Below are 24,006 nucleotides of genomic sequence, written 5' to 3' on the forward strand. Positions count from 1 at the left end.
AGGTGACAAGGGCCCAAGTACTTGGGCCATCTTCTGCTGTTTTCTCAGGCACATTAGCAGAGAGCTGGATCAGAAGCAAAACAGCCAGGAAATGAACTGGTGCCCATATGAGATGCCAGAATTGCAGGCTATGGCTTAACCCACTGTGCCATGGTGCTGGCCCCTTAGACTGATAATCTTCAGCCTTTTTCTTGTCTCAGGAGACGTGGAAGTGGTTGTGTCTTCTCTACCTTGACACTGTTGACATTTTCAACTGGGAAATTCTTTGTTGTAGGGAGCTATCCCGTATGTTGTAGGATGTATATGTTGTAGAATGTAGCAGCATTACTGTATTCTACCTACTGGATGCCAGTAGCACTTACCTTCCCCAGTTGGAGTAACCAGAATGTATCCAGATAGGGGCTGCCGAATTGCCCCTGGTTAAGGACCATGGGTACAAAGAGAACCGCATGTTCACAGATATGGTTAGTTTCACCTTCCTGAGGAGCTACTGAAGTCAGGTCTGATAAGAATTATATTCCTTCTTATCTTGGAATTTGAATGGATCCAAGAAAGGGAGAGTTTCAAAAATAGATTTTAGGGCATCTCATAGAATCCAAGGAGAACTTCAGAGCTTTGGTAGCAACTGATGGATTTTAGAAACCAAAGCAACCTAGTACGTGTTCTATCATGCATTTGGCAAGTGTTTGTTGAACGCCTTCTATCTCCTGGTTACTATGGAATGGGTGTAGTTATTTCATCTTGAAAAAAAGGAGAAGTGATTGCTACTTCATGAAGCCTTATATTTAGAGGTAGACATGCACATTAAGAAAAAAATGTAATCATAAATAATATGCATACTATTGAAGGAAAAGAAATAGACCTATAAGAGTATAAAAGAGGGAGCCTAATTTAGAATGGGAATGGTGAAGAGATCACCATTGAGTTTTCCTAAACCTGGAGTGAGTTTTGGGAAGGAACAGACAAATGTGTTCCAGTGGGGGAAATAGTATATAAATTAGATTGCCATAGTAGGAAAGAGTCAACTTTTCTTTTCTCTTTTTATTTTATTTTTTTGCCCCCCCCCCCCCTTTTTTTATTTGACAGGTGGAGTTATAGACAGTGAGAAAGAGAGACAGAGAGAAAGGTCTTTCTTCTGTTGGTTCACTCCCCAAATGGCCGCCACGGCCGGTGCTGTGCTGATCCGAAGCCAGGAGCCAGATGCTTCCTCCTGGTCTCCCATGTGGGAGCAGGGGCCCAAGCACTTGGGCCATCCTCCACTGCCCTCCCGGGCCACAGCAGAGAGCTGGACTGGAAGAGGAGCAGCTGGGACTAGAACCTGACACCCACAGTGGGACAGTGGGATACCGGCTCTGCAGGCAGAGGATTAACCAAGTGAGCCAAGGCACTGGCCCCTAGTTTTTCTTTTTTAAAAAACTTTAATTAATTAACTTGAGAATCTAAGAGAGACGGACAGAGCACCTATCTGCTAGCTGGGGCTAGGCCAGGCCAAAACCAGGATCTAGAAAACTCATTCTGGGTTTTCCATGTGGGTACTCAACTACTCAAGCCATCACTTGTTGTGTCCTGGGGTGCATATAATTAGCAGGAAGCTAGAGACAAGAGTGGAGCTGTGGTTCAAACCTAGGAATTCTGACCTGGGATGTGGGTGGCCCAACTGGTGTCTTAATTTCTAAGCCAAATGCCTGCCCAAGATTGAATTTTTCATGGAATGGAAAGAATGTGTTTGAATGGAGAATTAGTGAATGGGGAAAGACAAGAGGATTTAGAACAAGGGTGGAAGAAAGGTAGTCAGAACTGAATGAGATGGGCCACATAGTGTAGTGATTTAAAGGTAAAGGGTTGGAAAAAAATCAAAAGTACAGCAGGGAGCAATAGAAGGGTTATAAGCAGGTGAGTGGCACTATCCCTCATATACATTCTGAAGTAATGCTAGCAGCTATGTTTTGGAAGGAGGCAAGAATTTGGGAGACTATTAAGCTTAAAGTAGTATAGTTGAAACATAATAGGTAACCATGTTATTAGATTATTGTAGAGGAAGAGGTAGAGAGAAACAAGCAGACTCCAAAGAGACTTTTGGATGTAGAATTAACAAATACTGGTAATAATTCTAATGTGAGAGATGAAGAGGGACAAGGTATTAGTAGTAATTGCTAGAAATATGGCTTGAGTGCTTGAATTCAATTACCATTTCCGAGATGAGGGCTACTGAGTATGGAACTTCTGTGGGTAAAGGAGCCAAGAGTTTAATGTTAGATTTGTTAAGTCTGAGATGGCTGTGAAATACCCTATTAGAGGTATGAAATATATATGTGTGTGTTTGTGTGTATAAAAGCACTAGGGCCATCTTCTACTGCTTTCCCAGGCCATAAGCAGGGAGCTGGATCAGAAGTGGAGCAGTTAGGACACGAACCAGTGCCCACAAGGGATGCTGGTGGCTCAGGCAGTGGCTTGACCTGCTATGCTACAGTGCTGGCCCCAGGAATGGACTTTTGCCACCTTTGGAGATTGAGGCCCAGAGTTAGGATCTTAAGAAAGCATGTAACCTGTTGATTTAGGGCAGCTTCTCCAACCTTTTTAATATGGAGCATGGCCCAGGACAGCTTTCCTAATGGTAAGCTTTGAGTGCAGCCAACCCAGGGCACTTGCAGTCGATAGCAGCAAGATGCAGTCTTGAATGTTGTCTTTCTGGTTATCTTTAAAATTGCTCTTTTCCTGGGAGGTGAAACATTTCTTTTTGCTTCATTAGCCAATTCTGCTTCAAAATACTATAGATGTATCTAATTTGTGTAGTACCTTCTGTTCACCCAGTATGAATATCAGAATTTATAAACATTTTCATTTTTAATATTTGAGCAGCTCTTTTGGACATCTTTTTTTTAGTTTTTCTTTTTGCTTCATCTTCAATCTAAGCAAAAATACTCATTTTGTTAGTAGTGCCAGGAAGCAGGCAGTTTCCATGGTAACTGACAGACCGAGTTTACTGTGGAAATTTCCGGAATTAACAGAGCTGCATTGCAGAAGGCAGCATAAAGCAGTATTCATCTAGAGACCCCAGCAGTACGGACACAGAACAGTTGCAATGGTGTGCGGGGTATGTGTTATGTTTATGTTCTTGTCTAGAATGACTAATGGTTGTATGTATTTATATGTGCTAAGGAGAGTAAAACAGTTTGAGGCATTTTAGTATATACTGGTTTGGTAAAAGAAAGGGTACTCAGGGAAAAAGAAGGAAGGAATGATTTGGGAAGGAAGATATGTTTGAAAACATTGGGAGGGAATCAAGATAATTGAGGTCAAGGAAAGTGATAATGAAATAAGGGGAGAAAACACTTCAAGCAAATTTGGCAATAAAATATTCTTACAGATGGTGCTTCTAGGGATAACAATATATTTATTTATCAGAGTTATTGGCAAATTTGAGAAATCAGATTCTCATGTCCAGGAAGAAGAAATCTGTTAAGGCAGTTAGCTGTTACTTGTTGAAAGGTATGTGGATATGAGATACACTCAGGGTGTTAACTAAAGAGGTTTGCTACTTTTCTTGGCATACTTACCTGATCCATGAGAGAATTTGGGCAAGTTTATTACACCTTTAATCCTATTCTTACTGGTTTGTGGGGGATTTTTAAGAAAGTCTAAAATGTGTCAAGATTAAATTCTGGAAATCAAAATCTAGGACTTGGATGTTGTTTGGGATTTCATTAGGTAATTGGAATACTTATAGAGCATAGTTGTAAATTTGGAAGAGAAAAAGGATATAGAAAATAAATTGATATTATTTAGATAATTTAAGTGATTTTGATGGCTGTATATTTAGATATCCTTTATATCAAGTAGTTAGCAAACTGTAGCTCATGGGTCAGATTTGGTCTGTTTGCTTGCTCTTATAAGTAAAGTTTTATTGCAACACAGCTACACCTATCTGGTTACATCATAGAAGCAGAATTACCTGCAAAGCCTAAAATGTTTACTCTCTCCTTTATAGAAAAATTTGTGATTCGTGATTTAGATGTGTTGGATTCCTTGGGCTACTGTAAGAAATCACCGGATTTGGTGGTTTAAAACCGTAGACATTTATTTTCCCACAATGCTGCAGGCCAGAAATCTGAACTCAAGATGTTGACAGTGCTGTGCTTCCCTGGAAGCTTCTAGAGGAGGATCCTTCTTTCCCTCTGCGTGCTTCTGGTAGTTCCTGGCATTGCTTGGCCTGTTTGTGGCAGCCTAGGTCAAATACTCTCTGTCTCTGCCTTTGTTTGCCTGTCTTCCCTGTATCTCTCTGTGTGTTTTCTTCCTTTCTGTCTCTTATAAGGAGAGCTGTCAATGTATGTAGAGCCCACGCTAATCCAAGATGATTTCTTGTTGAGATCTTTAATTGCATCTGTAAAGGTAAGGTCACATTCTGAGTTCTGTGGACACATCTTTTTTGCAGGGCAGGGATGACAATTGAAGCCATCCTCAGATGGTTTTGAAAAACTGCTTTGGCTTCTTAAATCACATTCTGTGTCAGCATGGTCATTTTCCAGGTCCTGGCAGGTTTTCTTTGGCAACAAATGAGGACTATACTTCACAGGAGACTTGTTAACCTGCTGAAGAAGATAGTAAACTCATTCTTCAAGGACAGGGAAATGTGGGCATAGTTGAAATTGTAGGCGGCAGCCTCCATGATGCAAAAATACACAGTAGAGTAGAAGTCGTACTAGAATGTTTATAGGAAAAATAAGTATTAAAATATTAATAGGAGACTGAAGAAGACCAGTGTCTGATGCTTCATGTCTGTTTCTTACCTTTGTATCTTCTTCTCAACTGACACTCCCCATACATAAAACAAAACGAATCACAAATTTTAATGAAAAATAGTTGACAACAAAGTAAGAACTAGAGTTTTGGGGGATGAGCTTCATAACTAGATTATGGCACTGAAGTAGAGGCAAATCTACTCCAAAGAAATACCAAATGAGTGGAAGAGTGATTATATAGAATATACACACCAGCATGTAGACCTGTGAGCCTGAGACAACTCTTGGTGTAGAACATTTTTATCATTGTGCGTGTTTATAAACTATTTGCCTAGGCAGAAGAGAATATCTGTGATGTTTTCATCTTATCACATGGGCACATTTGTAAGCCATAGTCACTACTGTAGAGAATCTATCCTTGCATTCCCTGGAAACACCACTTAGCATATTTGGGTATATTCTGAAATGTTTAAAGAGTGATCCATGTGCATGTTGAAGAATCAAATACTAGTAGATAAAAACATGAACATCAGGGAAGTGGGGATTGTTGGGGCTATTTGGAATCTTTCTGCTGCAGCCCTTCCATTGGTGAATACTTTTAAAACATTCTAGTTTACAAGTGATTTAAATTAATTTTCTTAAGCTACCCTCAGTGACAGGCTTGTGCTGAATATTTCCTTACTGGAGGTGGTATTTACGTGTCGATGATCATAGAACCATAATCATTATACATGGAACTTCTTTATGTTAAGAGTATTTCCTGGCTTTATCTGTTCACTTAATAAAAGGTTATTGACAAGATTTTTCTCTTCTTGTCTAGAACTGATGTTTACCTCAGTAGTCACTTAGGCCTCTGATTTTTGGCCTACATGTGATTCTGGATGCCACAATATCAAATAATATGGGTAAAAGTAAATGTGTTTTGAATGAAAAGCACTTTAATGGTTGAAAGATGGTGTTATGACTTATTAATGTGATTTGAGAATCTGTTATTTAGAATACTAGCTTTCCAAGTTGTTATTTATATAAGATACATTATTTGAACTACAACCTTGAATCTTAGTTGGTTATTATTATTAGTATAGATGATTATTCTGGGAAGGAGATTTAAAAATTCCAAATATTTTGAGAACCTTAGGAGTTGCTACAGAAAACAATAATTTTCATTGGAGAAAATATTCTTAAATTTTAAAAGCAGAAGAATGGATACCCAAGCACAGAAATGGGCTTTATTTGTATCACAGGATTGGAGTTTTAAAGAGATTCTGACATTGTGTGAAATTAAAAAATGCAGTTGAAAGATATAATTAATGTCCAATGGACCCTTTTTTTATGTATGTTGTACTTTCTATGTTGGTATAGTTGGAGGAATTATTGAGTAAAGGTAGGGAGGGGACAGAAAAAGATTTTAGGCTTTTCATTGGATTTACTTTTTTTTTTTTTTTTTTTTTTTTTTAAGAAAGCATGACTAGAAGTTAATACTTTGAGCTCCAGATTAGAATTTTGGAGGTGACTGTTTTATTTACTAGAAATTTGTAGTTAGTGACCTCTTGCCTATTGTTCATCCTGTTTCCTGTTCAACAAGGCCCGAGAGGTTCAATTGAGAGTTTTCCTCTTACAGTCAGCTGCCAAGTCATTTAATTGTTCCCTCACTTCGCCTTGGTTTTAAGAGGGACAAGATGTAGTACTTTTTTATTTTATTTATATATTTTTAAAGATTTATGTACTTGAAAGAGTTAAACAGAGGAGAGGCAGAGAGAGGCAGAGAGAGAGAGAGAGAGAGAGAGAGAGAGAGAGAGAGGGAGGTCTTCCACTGGCTGGTTCACTCCCCAGATGGCTGCAACAGCCAGACTTGCCTGGATCTGAAGGCAGCAGACAGGAGCTTCCTCCAGGTCTCCCACGCTAGTACAGGGGCCCAAGGTCTTGGGCCGTCTTCTACTGCTTTCCCAGGCCTTAGCGGAGAGCTGGATTGGAAGTGGAGCAGCCGGGATTCAAATTAGTGCCCATATGGTATGCGGGCACTGCAGGCCACGGCCTTACCTGTTACGTCACAGTGCCGGCCCCAGGATGTAGTACTAAGTCCAGACATTGCTGGGATCACCTGTAGATCTTTGAAAATACTGGTTTCTCACTCTGAGCCCCAGATACTTTGCTTTGATTGCAATGGGATTGTACCTGGACATTGGGATTTCAGAGCTCTCCCCAGGTGATTCTGTGGTGCAGTAGAGTTTGGGAATATTCTAGCTAGAGATTGAGGCCCTGGAATAGTTAATGCTACTAAGATAGGATAAGAACTTTCTAGAGTTGGGGTTTGTAGCTCCTGGGATTTTCACTTGAAAATGCAGCTTTCCCAAGTTTAGAAAAGATCTTATATGGATACAGAAACTGGTCTGCAGAATTAGTTTTCACAAATAAGTGGAAATTTGGTTTTATGAATCCTGTTGAAGCTATTGACTAGTTAAATTTAGACCTTTTTAAATTCAGTGCGTAAAACAAAATGACACAAAGAAAATATCCAAAAATCTGAATGGTCAGATTAATTTAATAACTTAAGAGAAAACAAAATTTTCCCACACATTAATTCAGTGCTAACTAAAAGAAAGAAGTTAAAACCTATTTAAAATGTGGAAAAATTGCTTCCCAATATTTTAACAGAGAGAGACTGAGAACACACAGCATTGAGTCATCAGGAAAACTGAAGATCTCCCCTGAACAACACTGGGATTTCACTGCTGAGGACTTGAAAGACCTTGGAGAAATTGGACGAGGAGCTTATGGTTCTGTCAACAAAATGGTCCACAAACCAAGTGGGCAAATAATGGCAGTTAAAGTAGGTGATGCCATGATTATTTTTGGTACTTTAATCTATTAGGTGAAATTTTGTGGTGCAGTAATACTACTGATGTTTGTTTGTACTTTTGTGGTAAATACGGGTTTAAAGAATTGGTTCTCTAAGGGTGTTTTGTGGAGAGATTGTCTTTGGTGGCACGTGTTCTCTCTCTCTGGAAACAGTGTACGAAGTGTGCATGTTCACTGCACTTCTGGCATGATGCATTAACATGTTTTAAACTTCAGGCCCTTCCACTACCAAGGTGAGTTCAGGCTGGGCGGCTGCACCCCTGGGAGCAGGGCAGTGCTGCCCTGAGCCAGGCGGGAGCTGGAAGAAGAGGCAGCACACTGGGTTGGGCAAGGTGCGGGGCTAGGGCTAACAGCAGTCTTACTGAAGGTTTCCTGGAAACCACACACATGCTGTTGCCACTAACCTCAACCTTACTCGGTCCTGACCGGCTCGGCTTCTGTTTGTTTATTTCATCTCTACGCAGTACTGCCCTGTTCCCTGGCATTAAAGTTGTACTGAAATGCATACCTTGTGATAATGCTGTCACATTTTGTCCTTATTGTGAGTGTAATGCTACTAAATGTTAGTTCATTTAAAAAAAAAAATCAGAAATGGAGATTTGACCAGTAGACTGTACCTGGCAGGCTTATGTTGGTTCCTATAATGAACTGGTGATTTCCTTCCAACTCCTAATGGGTCTGAGTAATTGTAATTTATACATTTTTTGTCTAAATGTTTAACAAATGCTTGCCCTATGTAAGATATTTCAGGAAGATCAACAATGGGGGAAGGCAATTTAAAAAGAAAAGGGAAAAATTTAGATATGTTCATGCCGCATCCCACTGAACTTAAAATTTCTATGCAAACAAAAATGTCTTAGTTTGCCAGAGTTGAAAGTGAGTTTTGCAGACAGTCTAAGCTAGGGGTGGGGAACCTTTTTTCTGCCAAGGACCATTTATAGCATCATTTGTGGACCATACACAATTATTAACTTAGAAATTAGCCTGCTATAGATTTATTGAATTTTGAATTCTGCCTGTAGTGGCCTTGGCAGGACCATACTAAATGATTTTGCTGGCCTTATGTGGCCTGAGGGCCGGATGTTCCAGCCACCTGTGGCAGCTAATCATATTCCTGTTAATCTCCTGTTTGAGAGTTTGTCAAGGCCTGAAGAGAGAAGGGGGCCTCGGTTTTTTTATTTGACATTTGGGAATCATTTGTATCATATTAATAGAAAATGATTTCTGTAGGTCTGTTGTGAGCAAGATCTTGTAACTATTTTAGTTTCCTTTATTTTGAACATTTCTCTTTGCTGGATTAGATAAAAGTAATGTTAAATTAGAGGTGGGGAAAATTTTTAAGATTCTCTTTGGGTTCTTAACCTTTTTTGGGGCCATTTTCTTATGATGTGAGAAAATAGCCATTCATAGGAAGATATTTTGCATAAATACATCTAAAGATGTGTAGGCACAGACTTCTATAGATTATCTGATGAAATAAAATGTTTTTCTCAGAATGTGCAATGATTTCTGTAGTCCTAGTTTGCGCTGCTACAGTGAGAGTGGAAAGAGTCCTTTTTCTCAGACTTCCCTGGATGAGTCTTGTGTATTCTCTCAGTATGACATCCAGTTTCAGCTGACTGGACCTTAGGGGCAAGTTTTCTTACATAGCCGAAGTTGTAACCTTTTCCCTCAGATTCTAGGGAAGTACTTTTAAAAATGACTTTTTGTTTTCAGTTTGTGCCTTGTGAGCTTCAAACTATGTTGGCCAACATTATAAAATGTTTTAGTAATATGGATAGGCTTATTCATGGTTAACACTTTCAGGGTAAAGAAGGAGCTTGATTTTGACATTTAAAATAGTTTGCCTCAGTGGTTAATTTCATGACATTTGGAGTTGTATGAGTTTTACTCAAAGTTTGAATGAACTTAAGAGTGAAAATAGGAAAAATTTGGTCTCTGTTTGTAATCTGATCCTATCAGTGGCTTCTATGAGAGCCCTGGCTGAATGTTGTTAAAAATCCCACTCTCTTAAGAAGTACTTTCAAGGCAGTTGTGGGACTATAGTCTGACTACCATTGTATCAATTCTATGGTACTATCTACCTCTATTTACTCCCTTGAATTCCTGAACAAGTGTAACGATTTGGGATGAAGAAGGGTGGCAATATGATACAGCAGTAAAGATGTAGGTGAGATTAACCATTGGCTTCCATGGCTTGATTAATACTGGAATAAGTATTTTTGCACTGATATACATTAAAACTTGGTATCAATTGAGGACTGATCTATGCCATTTTCTGTGGATTTTAAAATGTACTGTTGATTTATCCATCACACCTGAGTTTGCTACCTAATCACCTAGACACGCAGATCAGATTGACAATCATAAACATAGAGAAGTAATGTGTGATTAGGGAGGAATTAGATTTGACATTTGACATGTAGAGAAAGTGTGAGACAATGATTTCCTTGGCTGAGAGCTTTCCATTGCCTTTGGTAAAATGAGAAGCACACTTGAAATAGTTCTATAGTTAACAATTTCTTGATCTTTGGCCTAAGGAAAGTTTTCCATACCTAGTGAGGTTCTGAGTTAGGACTTAAGATCTGGACATTTTTAGCCCTTCAGGTTTAATAGTCCATACCTGGGGAAAGAGGGTTTGCTCTTCTGTGAATGGAAGTAACACTACTGCATTGTCTGCCTGTGCTGGCATGAGTCTTAGGGTTGCCCGGGGCAAAACCCTTGCCTCACTGGGGATGTCCTAAAGTTTGGAGAGGACAGCCTTCAGCTTTTGGCCAGGGATTTACTTTTGACTCTGATCAGCATCCTCTGCAAACACATTCATTAAGTGCCCCATCTTACATGACAGAGAAGTAACCACTGAATAACAAAAGTTAGACCTTGATGAGTCCTATCTATAAGAGTAAAGTAGGTGTCTCTGCATAGCCCTCTGGCAGGGTTAATTGTAGTTTGGTAAACTCCAGTGTTGAGACAAAAATATTTGAAGAAGCAGTCAGGATTAGTTTGCTGAGCTAGGGTTAGGGAAATTCAGATGGGGAGAAACACTCAGGAATGTTTGGGCCATAGGTGGTCAAAATCAGGATATCAAAGCAAATTCTAGTGGGCAAGAGATGGATATTAGAAAGAGCAGATAAAATGTCTCAATTCAGACCCATGGGCTCAAGTTGAGTGGAATTACAAGCAGATTGCTCATAGAGGAAAGAATGACTCCAATCTTAATGGTTGTCATCCCCCTGATCCTGCCTGCTGTGTCAATCCTGAAGGCCTACAGGAGCAGTGTCCCTGTTGTTTTTGAGTAAACTCATGTACATATTGGCTTCTTTGTTTGTAAGATTTATTTACTTATTTGAAAGGCAGAGTTGTGGGGCAAGGGGAGAGATCTTTCATCCACTGGTTCACTCCTCAAATAACTGCAAAAGCCAGCACTGGGCCAGTCCAAAGCCAGGAACCTGGAACTCCTTCTGGGTCTCTCATGTGGACAGCAGAGGCCCCAGCTCTTGGGCCATCTTCACTTGCTTTCCCAGGTGTATTAATAGAGAACTGGTTCCGAAGTGGAGCAGCTAGGAAGGACTTGGACCAGTACTCATATAGGATATGGGTGTATCAGGCAGTGGCTTAACCTGCTGTGCCACAATGCTGGCCCCAGATTGATTTCTTGACTATGAAAAAAAACATGGGAGAGTGGGAAAGAAAGAAAGAGAATGAGAGAATACAAGGGAACTTAGTTACCATCCCTAAAGATGGCTGCCAATGGAGTCTGTGTTGTTTTTTGAAGGGTTAGTGCTACAGTAAAAGTGTCCTCTCAATGGAGAACGGAACAAATAGTAGGTAGGTAGGTAGGTGGGGATATTATGTTAAGGCTGTTACTGTTGATCATTATGATTACCTTTTCGTGTTTTGCTTGAGTTATCTGGGATTATCAGAAAAATAGATCAGTTATTTGAGATTAGGTGCTTAGGCCTAAGTGATGTGATCTTGTGTTTTCTTCCTGTTAGTGTTTTGCACACCTTGTGTTGTTCCTTTGACCCTCTACTCTTTCAGTTCTATTGTTTCATTGACATCTCTGTTCCTGATCCTGGCCTGGTAACTTGATCCTGATTCTACATTCCTGCCACTCTTGGTATTTGGATTTTGCTTTCTTTGACCTGGAACTGAGAGCTTGCTTTTGCCAGTGCTTGGTGGGAAGGACCAGACCCATTCATTCTCAGTATCAGCAGCCTACATCTTAGCCCTTCTGTGAGCTGTGTGGAGATTTCATCTGCTGATTAGGTAGGCCTCCTTGGTACAGATGTTCTGGCACGTAGGGGAAGTCAGGGATCAGTAAATATATGCCTTGGTTTTTCTCACCCTCCCCACCCATTCTGCTGTGTCGGAAGTCCCATTGCTGAGTGATTTCAGTGCAAACTGTGGTGGCCCGTAATCTTTGGAGGAGTTTCATTCTCGTGTTTAAACATTAAATAAGTGTGGCTTATTCTGAAAGCACTTGCATGGTATTTGAGAGCAGTAGTCTTAAATTGGAAAAGTTCCTTTTTGATGGTATAGAGTGACTTTTTTGGGCAGTTTTTTTCTAAAGGCCATAGGATAATATTTGATTATCCAAATCACATGGCTATGTTTTGAGACTGGATTCCAGTATCTTATGGTTTTGTTTGATTGACTAGATCATATATGGTAATTATAAGATCCATGATTGAACCATACTATTTTATGCTCCCTAATATTGCTTAAAAGCTATGGTGTTCCGTATGAAAAGCGTAAGTGAGCACTTCCAAGAGTTCCCAGATTCCAAGGATGGAAGGGCTGCCCTCCATCAGCCTTGATTTTGAACTCAGGTCTTTTGTGTAGTTGGAGCTAGAACTCCCAGTACACATGTGTTTATTTTGCTATTGCTCCAAGTTAGGGGTTTCCAGACTGTGGGTTCTATTGCCAGACCTGTATGTAGAGCTTAACTAATAAAAATAGACAAAATCAGTTCTGTTCTGGTTGATGTAAGGAATAGGAAATGGAGGCTATCCAGCCGTATTAGAAGGCTTTGGGTCACCAGCATAGGAAATGTTAGGGGTCCACCTGGATACTATGGAAATGGTTGCTTTTGGTGGATTTAAATCAACCATTGTATATTTGTGAACATTCTGTATAGCTAGTTTTTGAAACTTTCTACCATCTTGTTGTTGATATAACTGAATTGTGATGAACTATATCTGAATTTGTATGGTTATTTGGAGAAGAACCCATCTTACCTTAACCTCATTCTGCATAGGAGCCATCTGAACCAATATTTGAAATATATACCACATATTTTGTATTTTTTTTAAAGATTTATTTATTTGAAAGGCAGAGTTATAGAGAGGGAGAGGCAGAGGCAAAGAGAAAAAGAGATCTTCCATCCACTGATTCACTCCCCAAATGGCTGCGATGGCCGGAGCTGGGCTGATCCAAAGCCAGGAATCAGGAGTTTCTTCTGGGTCTCCCGCATGGGTGTAGGGGCCTAAGGACCTGGACCATCTTCTGTGGCTTTCCCAGCCCATAGTAGAGAGCTGGATCAGAAGTGGAGCAGCTGGGTCTCCAACTGACGCCCATATGGGAAGTTAGCAATGCAGGCGGAGGCTTTACCCACTATGCCACAGCGCCGGCCCCATATTTTGTATTTTTTAATGCATTGTAAGGTATCATGGGCATTTTTGTGTGTGACATTTTTAGGCTAAGGATGAGTTTATGCATCAGGGATATAGAATCTTTGTTTCACAAATTAGGAAAATGGAATGCCTAAGATTTCCTGTAGCCCAGAGGAAGGTATTAGCATATCAGGGTGCTGTAGTGATTTCTGGGAGTTTCCAACTTTGTGTAAGAACTGAGTTGTGACCATTTCTCTGAGAGGGTAACAATTTTTGTTTGGTAAGGATCAGAATGGGGGTGCATTTTGGGATCTGACTGTGATCTTGTGCCTTTATCCCCCTTATCACTGACTTAGGTCAGTTGTCAACTGAAAATACATTTTGCTTCAACTTTTATTTAGACACTAACCCTAGGAGGGTCTTTCCCAAGGCCCATTTAATGAACAAGGCTGTATTTATGTCACAGCAGTATTGTGTTTATAGATTGCAGAAACTAGTGCATTTTCAAAATATCATTAGTACAGCTATATTAATGAAAATAACCTGTCCTTTGTACTATTGTTACACCTTTGTTATATCACAGGTTTCTGTGGAGGTGAGCTCTACCAAAGGTCCCATGTGACATGTTTGCTCCTGTATCAGTCATAGGATTTCTGCATGGGTAATAAGACACTACCAGAGGTACAAAAAGTAGACAGCTGTCATCACAGAGTTTCTGGTTGGTTCTTGTTATGGGATTGGTTGTTCTAGTCATCATACTAATATGGCAAGACATTTGGCAGTTATTTGAAATATGGAATGTAAGTACTTGTGGAAAGCTTAGGTGACAGTAGGTGCTTATGCACTGACCTGCAAGCTTTAGCTAATTGTGACAGCAGATCCTGTACAGCTTTGCTGAAACGTAAATACTTTCTGGTTACTGATAAGTTGAAGATGACACTCTGCCTTGCTAATGGCCAAAATACTAGTAGCTAGCATTATTTTATCCCGTTTCAAATTGTTTTAGTCAGTGCCTGGAAGAATCTCTGAAGTCCTAACTGATTTACTCTATATTTATTGAATTCATCACCTTGATAAGCTTCATTTTGTTCATGCCCTAATTTCTGATGAAAGAACTGTCTTCTCTTTCACACACCTTATTCTAACTTACTCTAAGCAGTTATGGATGAAGTGTGCAGAAGGATGTGACTTTCTTGTTGACTCCTGCTGTACTGCCCTCAGGACTCTCAGCTGAGCCATGTGGAAACCTGAGGAGAGTTCCTCTTGTGAGAACTTAGAGCCCTGATTCTGCATTAGTTTTCCCATTTCTTCTCCCTACATCTCATTCCCCCATACGTTCTCTCCATTTTAAAACAAAACAAAAATAGCATCAGTTAGAACGAGTAGCACTTTTGTAAGTTTATTTGAGGATGTTGCCACTTTCAAATCTGTCTACTACAGCTCTGCATTCTAACTTTAGTTCTGGATTCCTCAATTCTTGATTTACTGGTATGATTGCTGATGACTCATATCCTTTTTAGCCTGGGATCTTCAGAACTGACATCTGTCAGTGCTGTGGAACTGCTGTTCTTAATCAAGAGTGTATGTGGCTTGTTACCAGTTTTCTTTGCTTAGTCTATATACGATGATGTATTTTCCCTTTCTCCAGCCGAGAATGGAATCAGGTAACCACAGTGCCCCTTCATACGTTGTTCAGGAGAAATGGCTTGCCGTTGCCTTACCTTTTCTTATAGCTTCACTTGGTACCAAGAAAAACTCTGGGTTTGGTTTCATCTGGAGTGAGTCAGTGGTTGTCACATCAGGACACAGGCAGTCACAGAGTAGATCACTTCAAAGCAGGGCCTGGTGCTTTGGTAAATGGTATATGCCTGTTCTGTCTAGCAACTGGGATATCTTTGAGAACCTTGACTTGGAGATAGAAGACTTGACTGTGAATCAATGAGTGGGAAGGACCACTATCAGAATTAGCTAGGTATTTATTTATCACTCAGCACCATGCTGCTTGGTGATCTGCTTCTTAAGAAGTACTGTGAACCTTGCTCATTTTTTTCTATAATTCTTCCTTAAGCCATTGTGTTGTCAGCCTTCTTTTTTCCTCTTTATCACATTTGAGTCTTCCCTGTCTTACCTCCTAGTAGCAATTGGTTCATCATCATACTCTTTCCTCTTCTCCCCTCTCCCTATCCCTGGAAACAAATTTAGAAAAGGGAGGGAAACAAAAACATGTTATCATTATGACTGGATCCTGCTGCTTTTATCCCAGTAAGCAGGAGTCCAGTTAGTTCTCCTTGATAGAACACACTGATTTCACCTGTCTTCCTATTGCGTCTTCTCTGTGGCCTTCCCACTCCCCGTCCTGCAGTGGATCCAGTTTTCTTAATTCCCACAGTCCCTTTCCATTATAACAATGTTCCCTACCTACTGGAAAAATTTTCAGACTTAGTAATGTTAGTTTTTAATCACTACCCCTTTCCCTGATGAGTACCAACAAATTGGCAGGATTTGGTCATAAGGCTAGAGAATTGTGTCAGTGTCAAAAGAGGGCTGCCCTGGATATCCCTGTGGAGTTAGAGAATATCTTGAAGTAATTCAGATGTAATGTCAGCAACTACCCTTCTGCGCATTGCCAGATACTTGGACAGAACATTTGGAGGGCATGAGGCGGTGTTGATCTGTTGAAGAGCATCCAGGAGCACAATCAATTTGGTGTTAAAACAGTAGGCCATTCAGCTGCTCCATAGTCTATTTCTTGCTGGAAGTGGCATTAAGCAATGTTATAGGTGAATAGATTTTCCTGCCATGCTGATGATCTCAGACGTTAGAGTTGTGCCAGAAACTTTCTGCATTCCGCTTAGGAGCGGTTCCTTCGGGGTAGTGTGAATATGGGATATCAGTCAGATGTGGGGATTCAGTTAGGTTCCTGGGTTATGTAGTAGCACGTGTTCTTTCTGTGGCACAGCAGGGTTTTTGGAATTAGCTCCCAAAAGATTACTATTGAGAGTTTAACTGTAATATGCATTTCAAGAGTTGAGACGTAACATTTGTACAAATGTAATTTAGAAAACTATGTAGCCAGTTTAGGAAAAAAAAATGAGCTAGCAAAAGAGGATATCTTTTATAAGTGTGTATATGTTCACATTTGCCAGTATATCTTTATGCAAAAATAGGGGGAAAACTACATTTTTTCCCACCTTTGAAAAAATGAGAGTTCTTTAGGAGGTGGAAATGTTTCCCAACTTAAAAGGGGTCATTGGGCTTTTCTTTCTTGCATGTCTTTAATTTCCAACTCCTTGTCTGTTTTAAGTTTGTATAAGATCTTTTTAAAAATAATCACCTTCTTGAGCTAGTATTCCCATAGCCATACTTTTAAAGTTATGTTTTCCAAACAAGAATAAATGTATTTAGAATGTTTACAGAAAGTACAACACCATGTTTTGAGGAAACACAAGTTACATCTCTGGGCTAATTGATTTTTAAAAAATATCCTTTTTGAGCAAACATTTGTGTTGATATCGATTTAAAAGCAAGATTATTAGCAAATTCTGAAAATGTAGATGTGAGAGAGTGGGGAGGGGTAGAAAGGGGAAGAAAAGAACTTTGTTAGCTTTGTTAGCTTTATCTTTTTTTGAAGTGGACTTTGTTAACTTTAATAGAACCAGCCTTATTTCTATTTTCCATTCTTATTTCTTTCTTTGTTTATCTGGCCAATGATACTCAATGTGAACACTTCAAAAAAATCAGTGTATATAAGATAGATTTTAGATAATTTTTATTTGGTATGAAATGCTATAGCTGGTAAGCTATAAATTTTAAGGGTTAAAATTGAATTTGTTTGTATTTGGAGTATATTGAATATATTTGGAGTGTATTGAGTATATTGAAATTCCTCATGTAGTATCAAAAAATGAAACTGAGAGAACCTCCTTCTATTCCTCAAACAACTACTTATTCTCAAGTCACATGGAATACATCTTTTGTATTTCTCTATGCCTCTGGCTTCTGTTTTGTAAAATGGGCTCAAGAATTTAATTGACTGCTATCATCCCTTTCAAGAGCATCAAGGACAGATACCTCAAAGTCTTTGGAAGACAAAATGCCAGCTTATGTATTTGTCATACTAACTTGCCTTGTAAGTATGTGCTATGTATCGTGCACAGTGTGTTGATGTGACATCGTGAGCTTTTTTTTTTTTTGATGAGAACAGAAGTTGCTTGCATGCTGTGATATTAAAAGTTAATTCCATATTAATATTTTCTTTCCTCTCTCTAGAGAAGTGGGAACTGTCCCTCTGATCGCCTCTGTGTACTGCATTCTTCCTGGATGGGAGGTGGGGGATGGGAGTGCTAATGTTTTCCAACAGTTTCTTAGGAACATGCAGAGTTGTAGTACAGTGTGGTTAGGGATATTTACCAGGGACACAGTGTGTGGGGGAGGGTTTCATCAGCCTAGGAATGGAAAAAGAGCGCTTTGTCTCCTAAGTTTTAGCATTCTTCTCCAGGTTTAAACTGTTCTGCATGCTGACTCTCGAGTTGGACAGTCAGGTATAATTTGTTTTTAACGTACGGAAAGTGCACTGAAGGGAGAGAGTGTCTCTGTTTGGGATGGGGAAACCTGAATTCTGTCTGTGTGTTGCCCCGTGCTAGCACTCACATTTTGTTGTTCTGAACTGCATCCCATCTAATGAGTGTGGATGCTAGGGAGCTGAGAGGGCTGTGTTGAGTTGGATGCCTAGATCTCACACAGTTCTAAATGGTGACTAAAAGTTTGTATGAATTATCCACATGAAAACTGTTAGCATTTATTCTGATTTTCTTTATATTTGCATGTGGGGGTTAATTTTCACTGCCTAAGAACTTTGTTGCAAAACTCCCTACATCATTTGTGAATGCTTGTGGTTAAAGAGCCCTGTGCTCTTTAAAGAAGTCACAGATGCTATTTTGTTAAACTTCCTGCCATAAAAATCTTTCCTATAAAGCATAAGGACAGATGATAATTTTTGTGTCTGGTTGGTTTTTATGAAATTTCCATGGTAATTTTCAATCTTGTGTTAGAAATTTTTTTCAGATTTCTAGAACTATTTCTTTTTTCCTTTTTTTTTTTTTTAACATCTTTTGTCATTCTTTTCCAGAGAATTCGGTCAACAGTGGATGAAAAAGAACAAAAGCAACTTCTTATGGATTTGGATGTAGTAATGCGGAGTAGTGATTGCCCATACATTGTTCAGTTTTATGGTGCACTCTTCAGAGAGGTAGGAATATAATATTTGGGCCTTAGCTGATGAATGAATATCTAATTGAGACAAATAAGAGAATGGTAGAGTTAGATTCTAATCTTCAGTTAACTGCTGTACATTAGTGATGTTATTAATATTTTTGTAGATAGTCATGATAATTTGTACATTAACGTCTACCACTCATTTTTTTAAGGGCAGCGTCTCATATTTTAGCATTTGTTGCTGTCATTTGTGAATTTCATATTTCCTTTCTTTATGTACAAATATTTTCTAAAAGTACCTAAAAAATAGCTGATTTAAATATCAGCATTTCCGTTATTAATTTAGATTTTCTCTTTGGCCTTTCTTTATCCTTCTATTTGTTCTATTAACTTTTACTCATTTCTGTTATCAAATGTATCTTCATTTAATGCTAATGTTTATTTGATTCCACCTACAATCCTCATTTATGCTCATAATTGCATTAAAATTCTTTTTTCTATTGCTGTTATTGAGATTTTTGTGTGGGAACTAGAACTTTTAATTTCTTAATCTGATGATCATCATTCTTCTTTGGGTCTCTGTTTCCCAACTTGGGTTATCACTTCTGCTTATCACATCAATCCCCTTACTCATTCCCAGCCATCTCATTACCTGAAAAGGAAGTGAATGAGAGCCTTGGGTGAAGATAGAACTGTAAATCGGTCAAGTACTTCTTGGAGTCCTGGAAGCAAAGATTGTGATATTTAGTCCATTGAGTAGGACTTGAACTGAACTGTTAAGCATTTCAAATACTCTTTAAAAGTTATCATTCTTGGGGCTGGTGATGCTGGAGGATGCCAGATGGAAAGTAATATGGCAAGCTAGGAAGCAGAGAAGGAGGGAGGGAGGGAGGGAGGGAAGGAAGGAAAGAGAGAGAGAGAGAGAGAGATAGGAAGCCCACTTGGTTTATATCACCAATTCTCTCATGGGAACTACTTTCTGAAGGCAAGCCCTCAGTGACCCAGATGCCATGATTAGATCAAGTCAGCCGCCTTTAATCCATCAAATAGCAACATTGATCCATTAACCATTAACAGAAGACTTTGAGGTTTAAACATCTGTATAAGTTTGGGGAGACAGATCCTGTTCGAATCATCCAACCTTTAAAGAGTGAGTTATGAAAATGTTTTCTGAAGTCACTAAGGTTTCAAATATTAAATATTAAATAGACTTAATGATGGCTTAGAGAAACATTTTTCATTTGAAATTATCATTGAAAAGCATCCTCTTTTTGTGTGTGTGTGTGCCATGACTTTCAGTTCTGATAATAGCCACAAGATTATAGGTTTATAAAAAAAGTGAAATGAAAGTATGCATTCAGGCCTTTCTACCTCTCCTTCCTACCACTGGGAAGGAGAAAGTGCTTTTAGATAGAGAGATTCTCTAGGGATTTCATTTTATATTTTATACAACCTGTATGCCCAGAAGACTTCGGATTTTTGGTGTGGTTCAGTCAGCCACCAATCAAAAGGTTGGCGCTTCTGAGGTGTTCTTTGTCTTTTCCTTGCAGCCACAATGTAGAGATTAATCTTGCCACTGGGTAATATCAAGCCTTCTCTAGAGCTTTATTCAGAGCAGGGAGTAATATATACTGAAGTGGTAACTTTGTCATGGACTTTAACCATCTGTACTTATTTCTAGAATGGCTAAACTAAGGTAAAAACCCTGAAGTTCAACTTGGATTTGATTTGGATAAGTTATTAGGACATTTAGTTGCATAAGTTTTTGAAAGTCATTTTTAGAGTTTGTAGATAGGAAAAAAGAAGAGCTTGACAGTGTTGCATAATAGAAGTCACTCTTAAAAGCCTATAGCTTACAAAACAGCCTCTGTTTACTATTTGTCTTATCAATACTGAAACCTAGAATCATTTAAATATGCCTTTTAGTTTACCAGTTTCCAGAATTTAGTAGCAAGTAAACTCTTATTTCAAACATCTTTTGAGGCTGGAAAATTAATTCTAGTGCATAAAGTATTGTTCAGAATAGCTTATGATTTTAGAAGTTCATCAGATTGAAGAAGGCAGTGATATTAGCAAATTTAATCACCTTCCCCTTTCTGTCCCTACATCTACCTCTCTTTTGTCTCTTTCGTTTCTCCTTGTAAGCTATAAATATCACCCATGGGGGTAGAATTGATGTGTGATAAGCTGCATATATTTAAAATATATAATTTGATATGCTTAAACAAGTGTACATACCTACAGATTTATTACCAAAATCAAAATAATGACTATACCCATCTTTTACAAGTTTGCTTGTGCCCCAGATGTACATTGTCCTCTGCTGTCCCTGCCTTCAGGCAACCATTGATCCATTTTCTGCCACTATAGATAAATTTCAGTTTCCTGAAGTTTTTATATAAGTGCAATCATAAGCATGTACTTTTTTCCTGGTTTATTTTTTGTCTCAATTATTATCAATTCATGCTGTACCATGTTTGTTTGTTGATTCACTTTTACTGCTCAATGTAGTCTGTCATAATCCATTATGCAGATATGCCACGGTTTGTTTACTTATTTACCTACTGATGGACATTTGAATCCAAATCCCCAGTTTTTTGTCTGTTGTAAATGAAATTGCTGTAAGCGTTTCTGCACAAGTTTTTGTATGGAAATAGGCTTTTATTTCCCTGGGATAAGTACCCAGCAGTGGAGTGGTGGGGTATTTTGGTAGGGGTAAATTGCTTTCCAGGGGAGTTGTACCACTGTATATTTCCAGCAGTAACTTATGAGGGCTGTTTCTTCCATATGTTTTTGAACACTTAATACAGACGTCTTTAAAATTTTGAGCTATTCAAACAGAGGTGTAGTGAAATCTCATTGTAATTTTGATTTGCATTTTCCTAATGACTAGCAATGTTGAACTTCTTTTCATGTATTTATATGCTAACTGTATATCTTTTTTTTGATGTTTCTGTTTATCTAGGTTTCTGTCTTATCTAAGATTTATTTATTTGAAAGGCAGACTTAGAGGGAGAGACAGAAGGAGAGATCGGCCACCTGCTGGTTCATTCCTTAGATGGCCGCAATGGCCAGGAATGGGCCAGGCTGAAGCCAGGAGCCAGGAGTTTCATCTGGGACCCCCACATGGGTGACAGGACCCCAAGCACTCGGGCCATCTTCTGCTTTCCCCAGACCGTTAGCAGGGAGCTGGATTGGAAGTAGAACAGCTGAGACATGAACCAGTGTTCATATGGGATGCTGGTGTTGCAGTTTTACCAGTTATGCCACAATTCTAGCCCCAGCAAATATGCACTTTTTAAAGTTGGATTTTCTGTTATTCAGTTTGGGGATTTTTTTAAAAAACATATTCTGAATGCCAGCTTATTATCACAGTGTAACTTGTAGGTATTTTTCCCTGTCTATACCTTACCTTTTCTTATTGTTGAGAGTGTTCTTTGGAGAGCAAAAGTTTTTGATATTGACATAACCCAATTTTTCAGTTTTTTTCTTTTATTGCTTTTGATGTGGTATCAAAGAAGTCCTGTCTAACCGCAGGTCATCAAGATTTTCTGTCCGCCCCCCCCGCCATGGCAGTTCTGTAGTTTTAAGTATCATATTTATAGCAATCATCCATCTAAAGTTAGTTTCTTTATGTGATAAGGATATATATTGTTGATTAGATTTTGCGTGTAGATACCCTTTGCACCTTCTTCAGAAGTCAGTTGTGCATACATAAAAGGGTCTCTTCTCTCACAACATGGTCTGTCCCATTGCTCTGTCTCTGCACTATTTGCTGCTTGGACCACTCGAGCTTTATAGAAAGTCAGCCCTGAGAGTGTTAGTCCTTAAGCTTTGTTCTTTTAAAGGTTGTTTGGTTCTGTCTGGTTCTTTCCATCTCCAAATGGATTTTAGGATGAGCTTGTCAGTTTCAGCAACACAAAATAACGAACAGAAACTGCAAGGATTTTCCGTTGGGATTATGCTGAATTTATAGGTTAAATAGGGGGAAGAATTGATATTTTATAGAGTCTATTAGAATTTTCCTTTTTAGAACATGTTTACTGTGAATAAAGAATATACTCTGTTTTTCCTAATTGGATGTTTGTTGTTGTTGTTATTATTATTATTTGACAGGCTGAGTGGACAGTGAGAGAGAGAGACAGAGATTTATTTATTTATTTGAAACTCAGAGTTAGAGGGAGAAGGAGAGGCAGAGAGAGAGAGAGAGAGAGGTCTTTCATTTACTGGTTCACTCCTCAACTGGCTGTAATGGCCGAGCTGCATCGATCTGAAGCCAGGAGCCAGGAACTTCTTCCAGGTCTCCCATGTGGGTGCAGGGGCCATCTAACACCGTTTTCCCAGGCTACAACTGGGATCTGAAGTGGAGCAGCCGGGTCTTGAACCAGCGTCCTTAGGGGATGCTGGCACTATAGGTGGTGGCTTTACCCACTGTGCCACAGCACCGGCCCCTGTGTCTTATTATTTTTGTTTTGCTACATTACACTGGCTCGAACCTCAAATATGTTGTTGAATAGGAATGGTGAGAGTGGACTTCCTTGTCTTTTTGCTGATGTTACGGGAAAGCATTCAGGCTTTCACCTTTAAAGATTACATTAGTTGTAGGTTTTTCATAGATTTTTTTTGAAGAAGGTATTCAGATTTTTATTGAATATACTCTTGGCACAAATCTTTAAAATATATAAACATTACACATAAACAAAGTGTCTTCATGGCGGCAAAACAGAAGTGCAGACAAGGACTGTTAGCCTACAGATCGACTGTCAAAGCTATGTATAGGGGTTGGTGCTGCTAAGGCCGACTTGCCTGGGAAGCACCCTGAGGACCCGCAGGGCCTGGGGGCCCTCCCATCCATCCTGTCCTGCCTAACCTGTGGCCCAAAGGAGTGTGGCTCCCCCCCACCCCCAACTATCATTTTGGCCTCACCTGCTGCACTTGAGTGATCTCCCAGCCCCTCTGTTCTTACCTGCCCCGGGGACCTTGGTCTCCCATCTCTGATGGGTTCCCTGGCCTCTTTGCCTGCGGAGTGAGGGCTGGGCAAGGCTGGAAGAGAGAGCCAGATGTTCACCCAACAGAACCATCACAAGCTGCGTGGGTTCTGGGGAGTAAAAGCTCGGAATGCGATTGGGGGTGGCCCATCTCACGTAGGTCCAAGGCAGGAAGCACAGAAGGGACAGAACCAAGAGAAGAAAGGAGGTCATGGCTGGGAACAGGGGTGGTTGCCCTTGTGCAGATCCCTTTGTAAAGGTGGCTGCTGAGCCAGCAGTGAACACCACCTCTGCTGTCGGTCACCCTCACGTTGGAACTGGAGCCCAGCAGCCAGGAGTTTGAGCAGACCCAGGGCCAGCCAGATTGGAAAACAAAACCACAAAATAGTCAAGAAAACACAAACATCATTAGGAGATTGGTGTTCCTGAATCCCAGTGATACCTGGAGGGCCCTGTGAGATCAGCCAGCTGGGGGTTCCCCAGGGTCCCCCCACTCTTTTGTGCTCCTCACTCCAGGTCATACACTATGATAAGGGTCCCATGTTGGGGAGGGTCAAAGTCACAGCTGCCTCTGTGTGTTCCACTTCTGGA

The 24,006-nt window shown here is 39.7% G+C and overlaps 1 protein-coding gene and 1 non-coding gene across 3 annotated transcripts in view; both read left to right on the forward strand.

Moving 5' to 3' along the window:
* MAP2K4 (mitogen-activated protein kinase kinase 4) overlaps positions 1-24,006 on the forward strand; it is a 114,331-nt gene that overhangs the window by 45,529 nt on the left and 44,796 nt on the right. For both annotated transcript variants that reach the window (XM_017348962.3, XM_002718920.5), the window contains 2 exons: positions 7,395-7,569; positions 18,342-18,461. In XM_017348962.3, coding sequence (XP_017204451.1) covers positions 7,395-7,569; positions 18,342-18,461 — 295 coding nt within the window. The remainder of the gene's footprint in view (positions 1-7,394; positions 7,570-18,341; positions 18,462-24,006) is intronic.
* Positions 7,932-8,009, forward strand: MIR744 (microRNA mir-744). Its single transcript, NR_162700.1, has one exon. It is a non-coding gene; the product is annotated as a microRNA mir-744 (primary transcript).

The sequence above is a fragment of the Oryctolagus cuniculus genome, chromosome 17 (genome assembly GCF_964237555.1).
Source record: "Oryctolagus cuniculus chromosome 17, mOryCun1.1, whole genome shotgun sequence".
Taxonomy (NCBI): Eukaryota; Metazoa; Chordata; class Mammalia; order Lagomorpha; family Leporidae; genus Oryctolagus; species Oryctolagus cuniculus.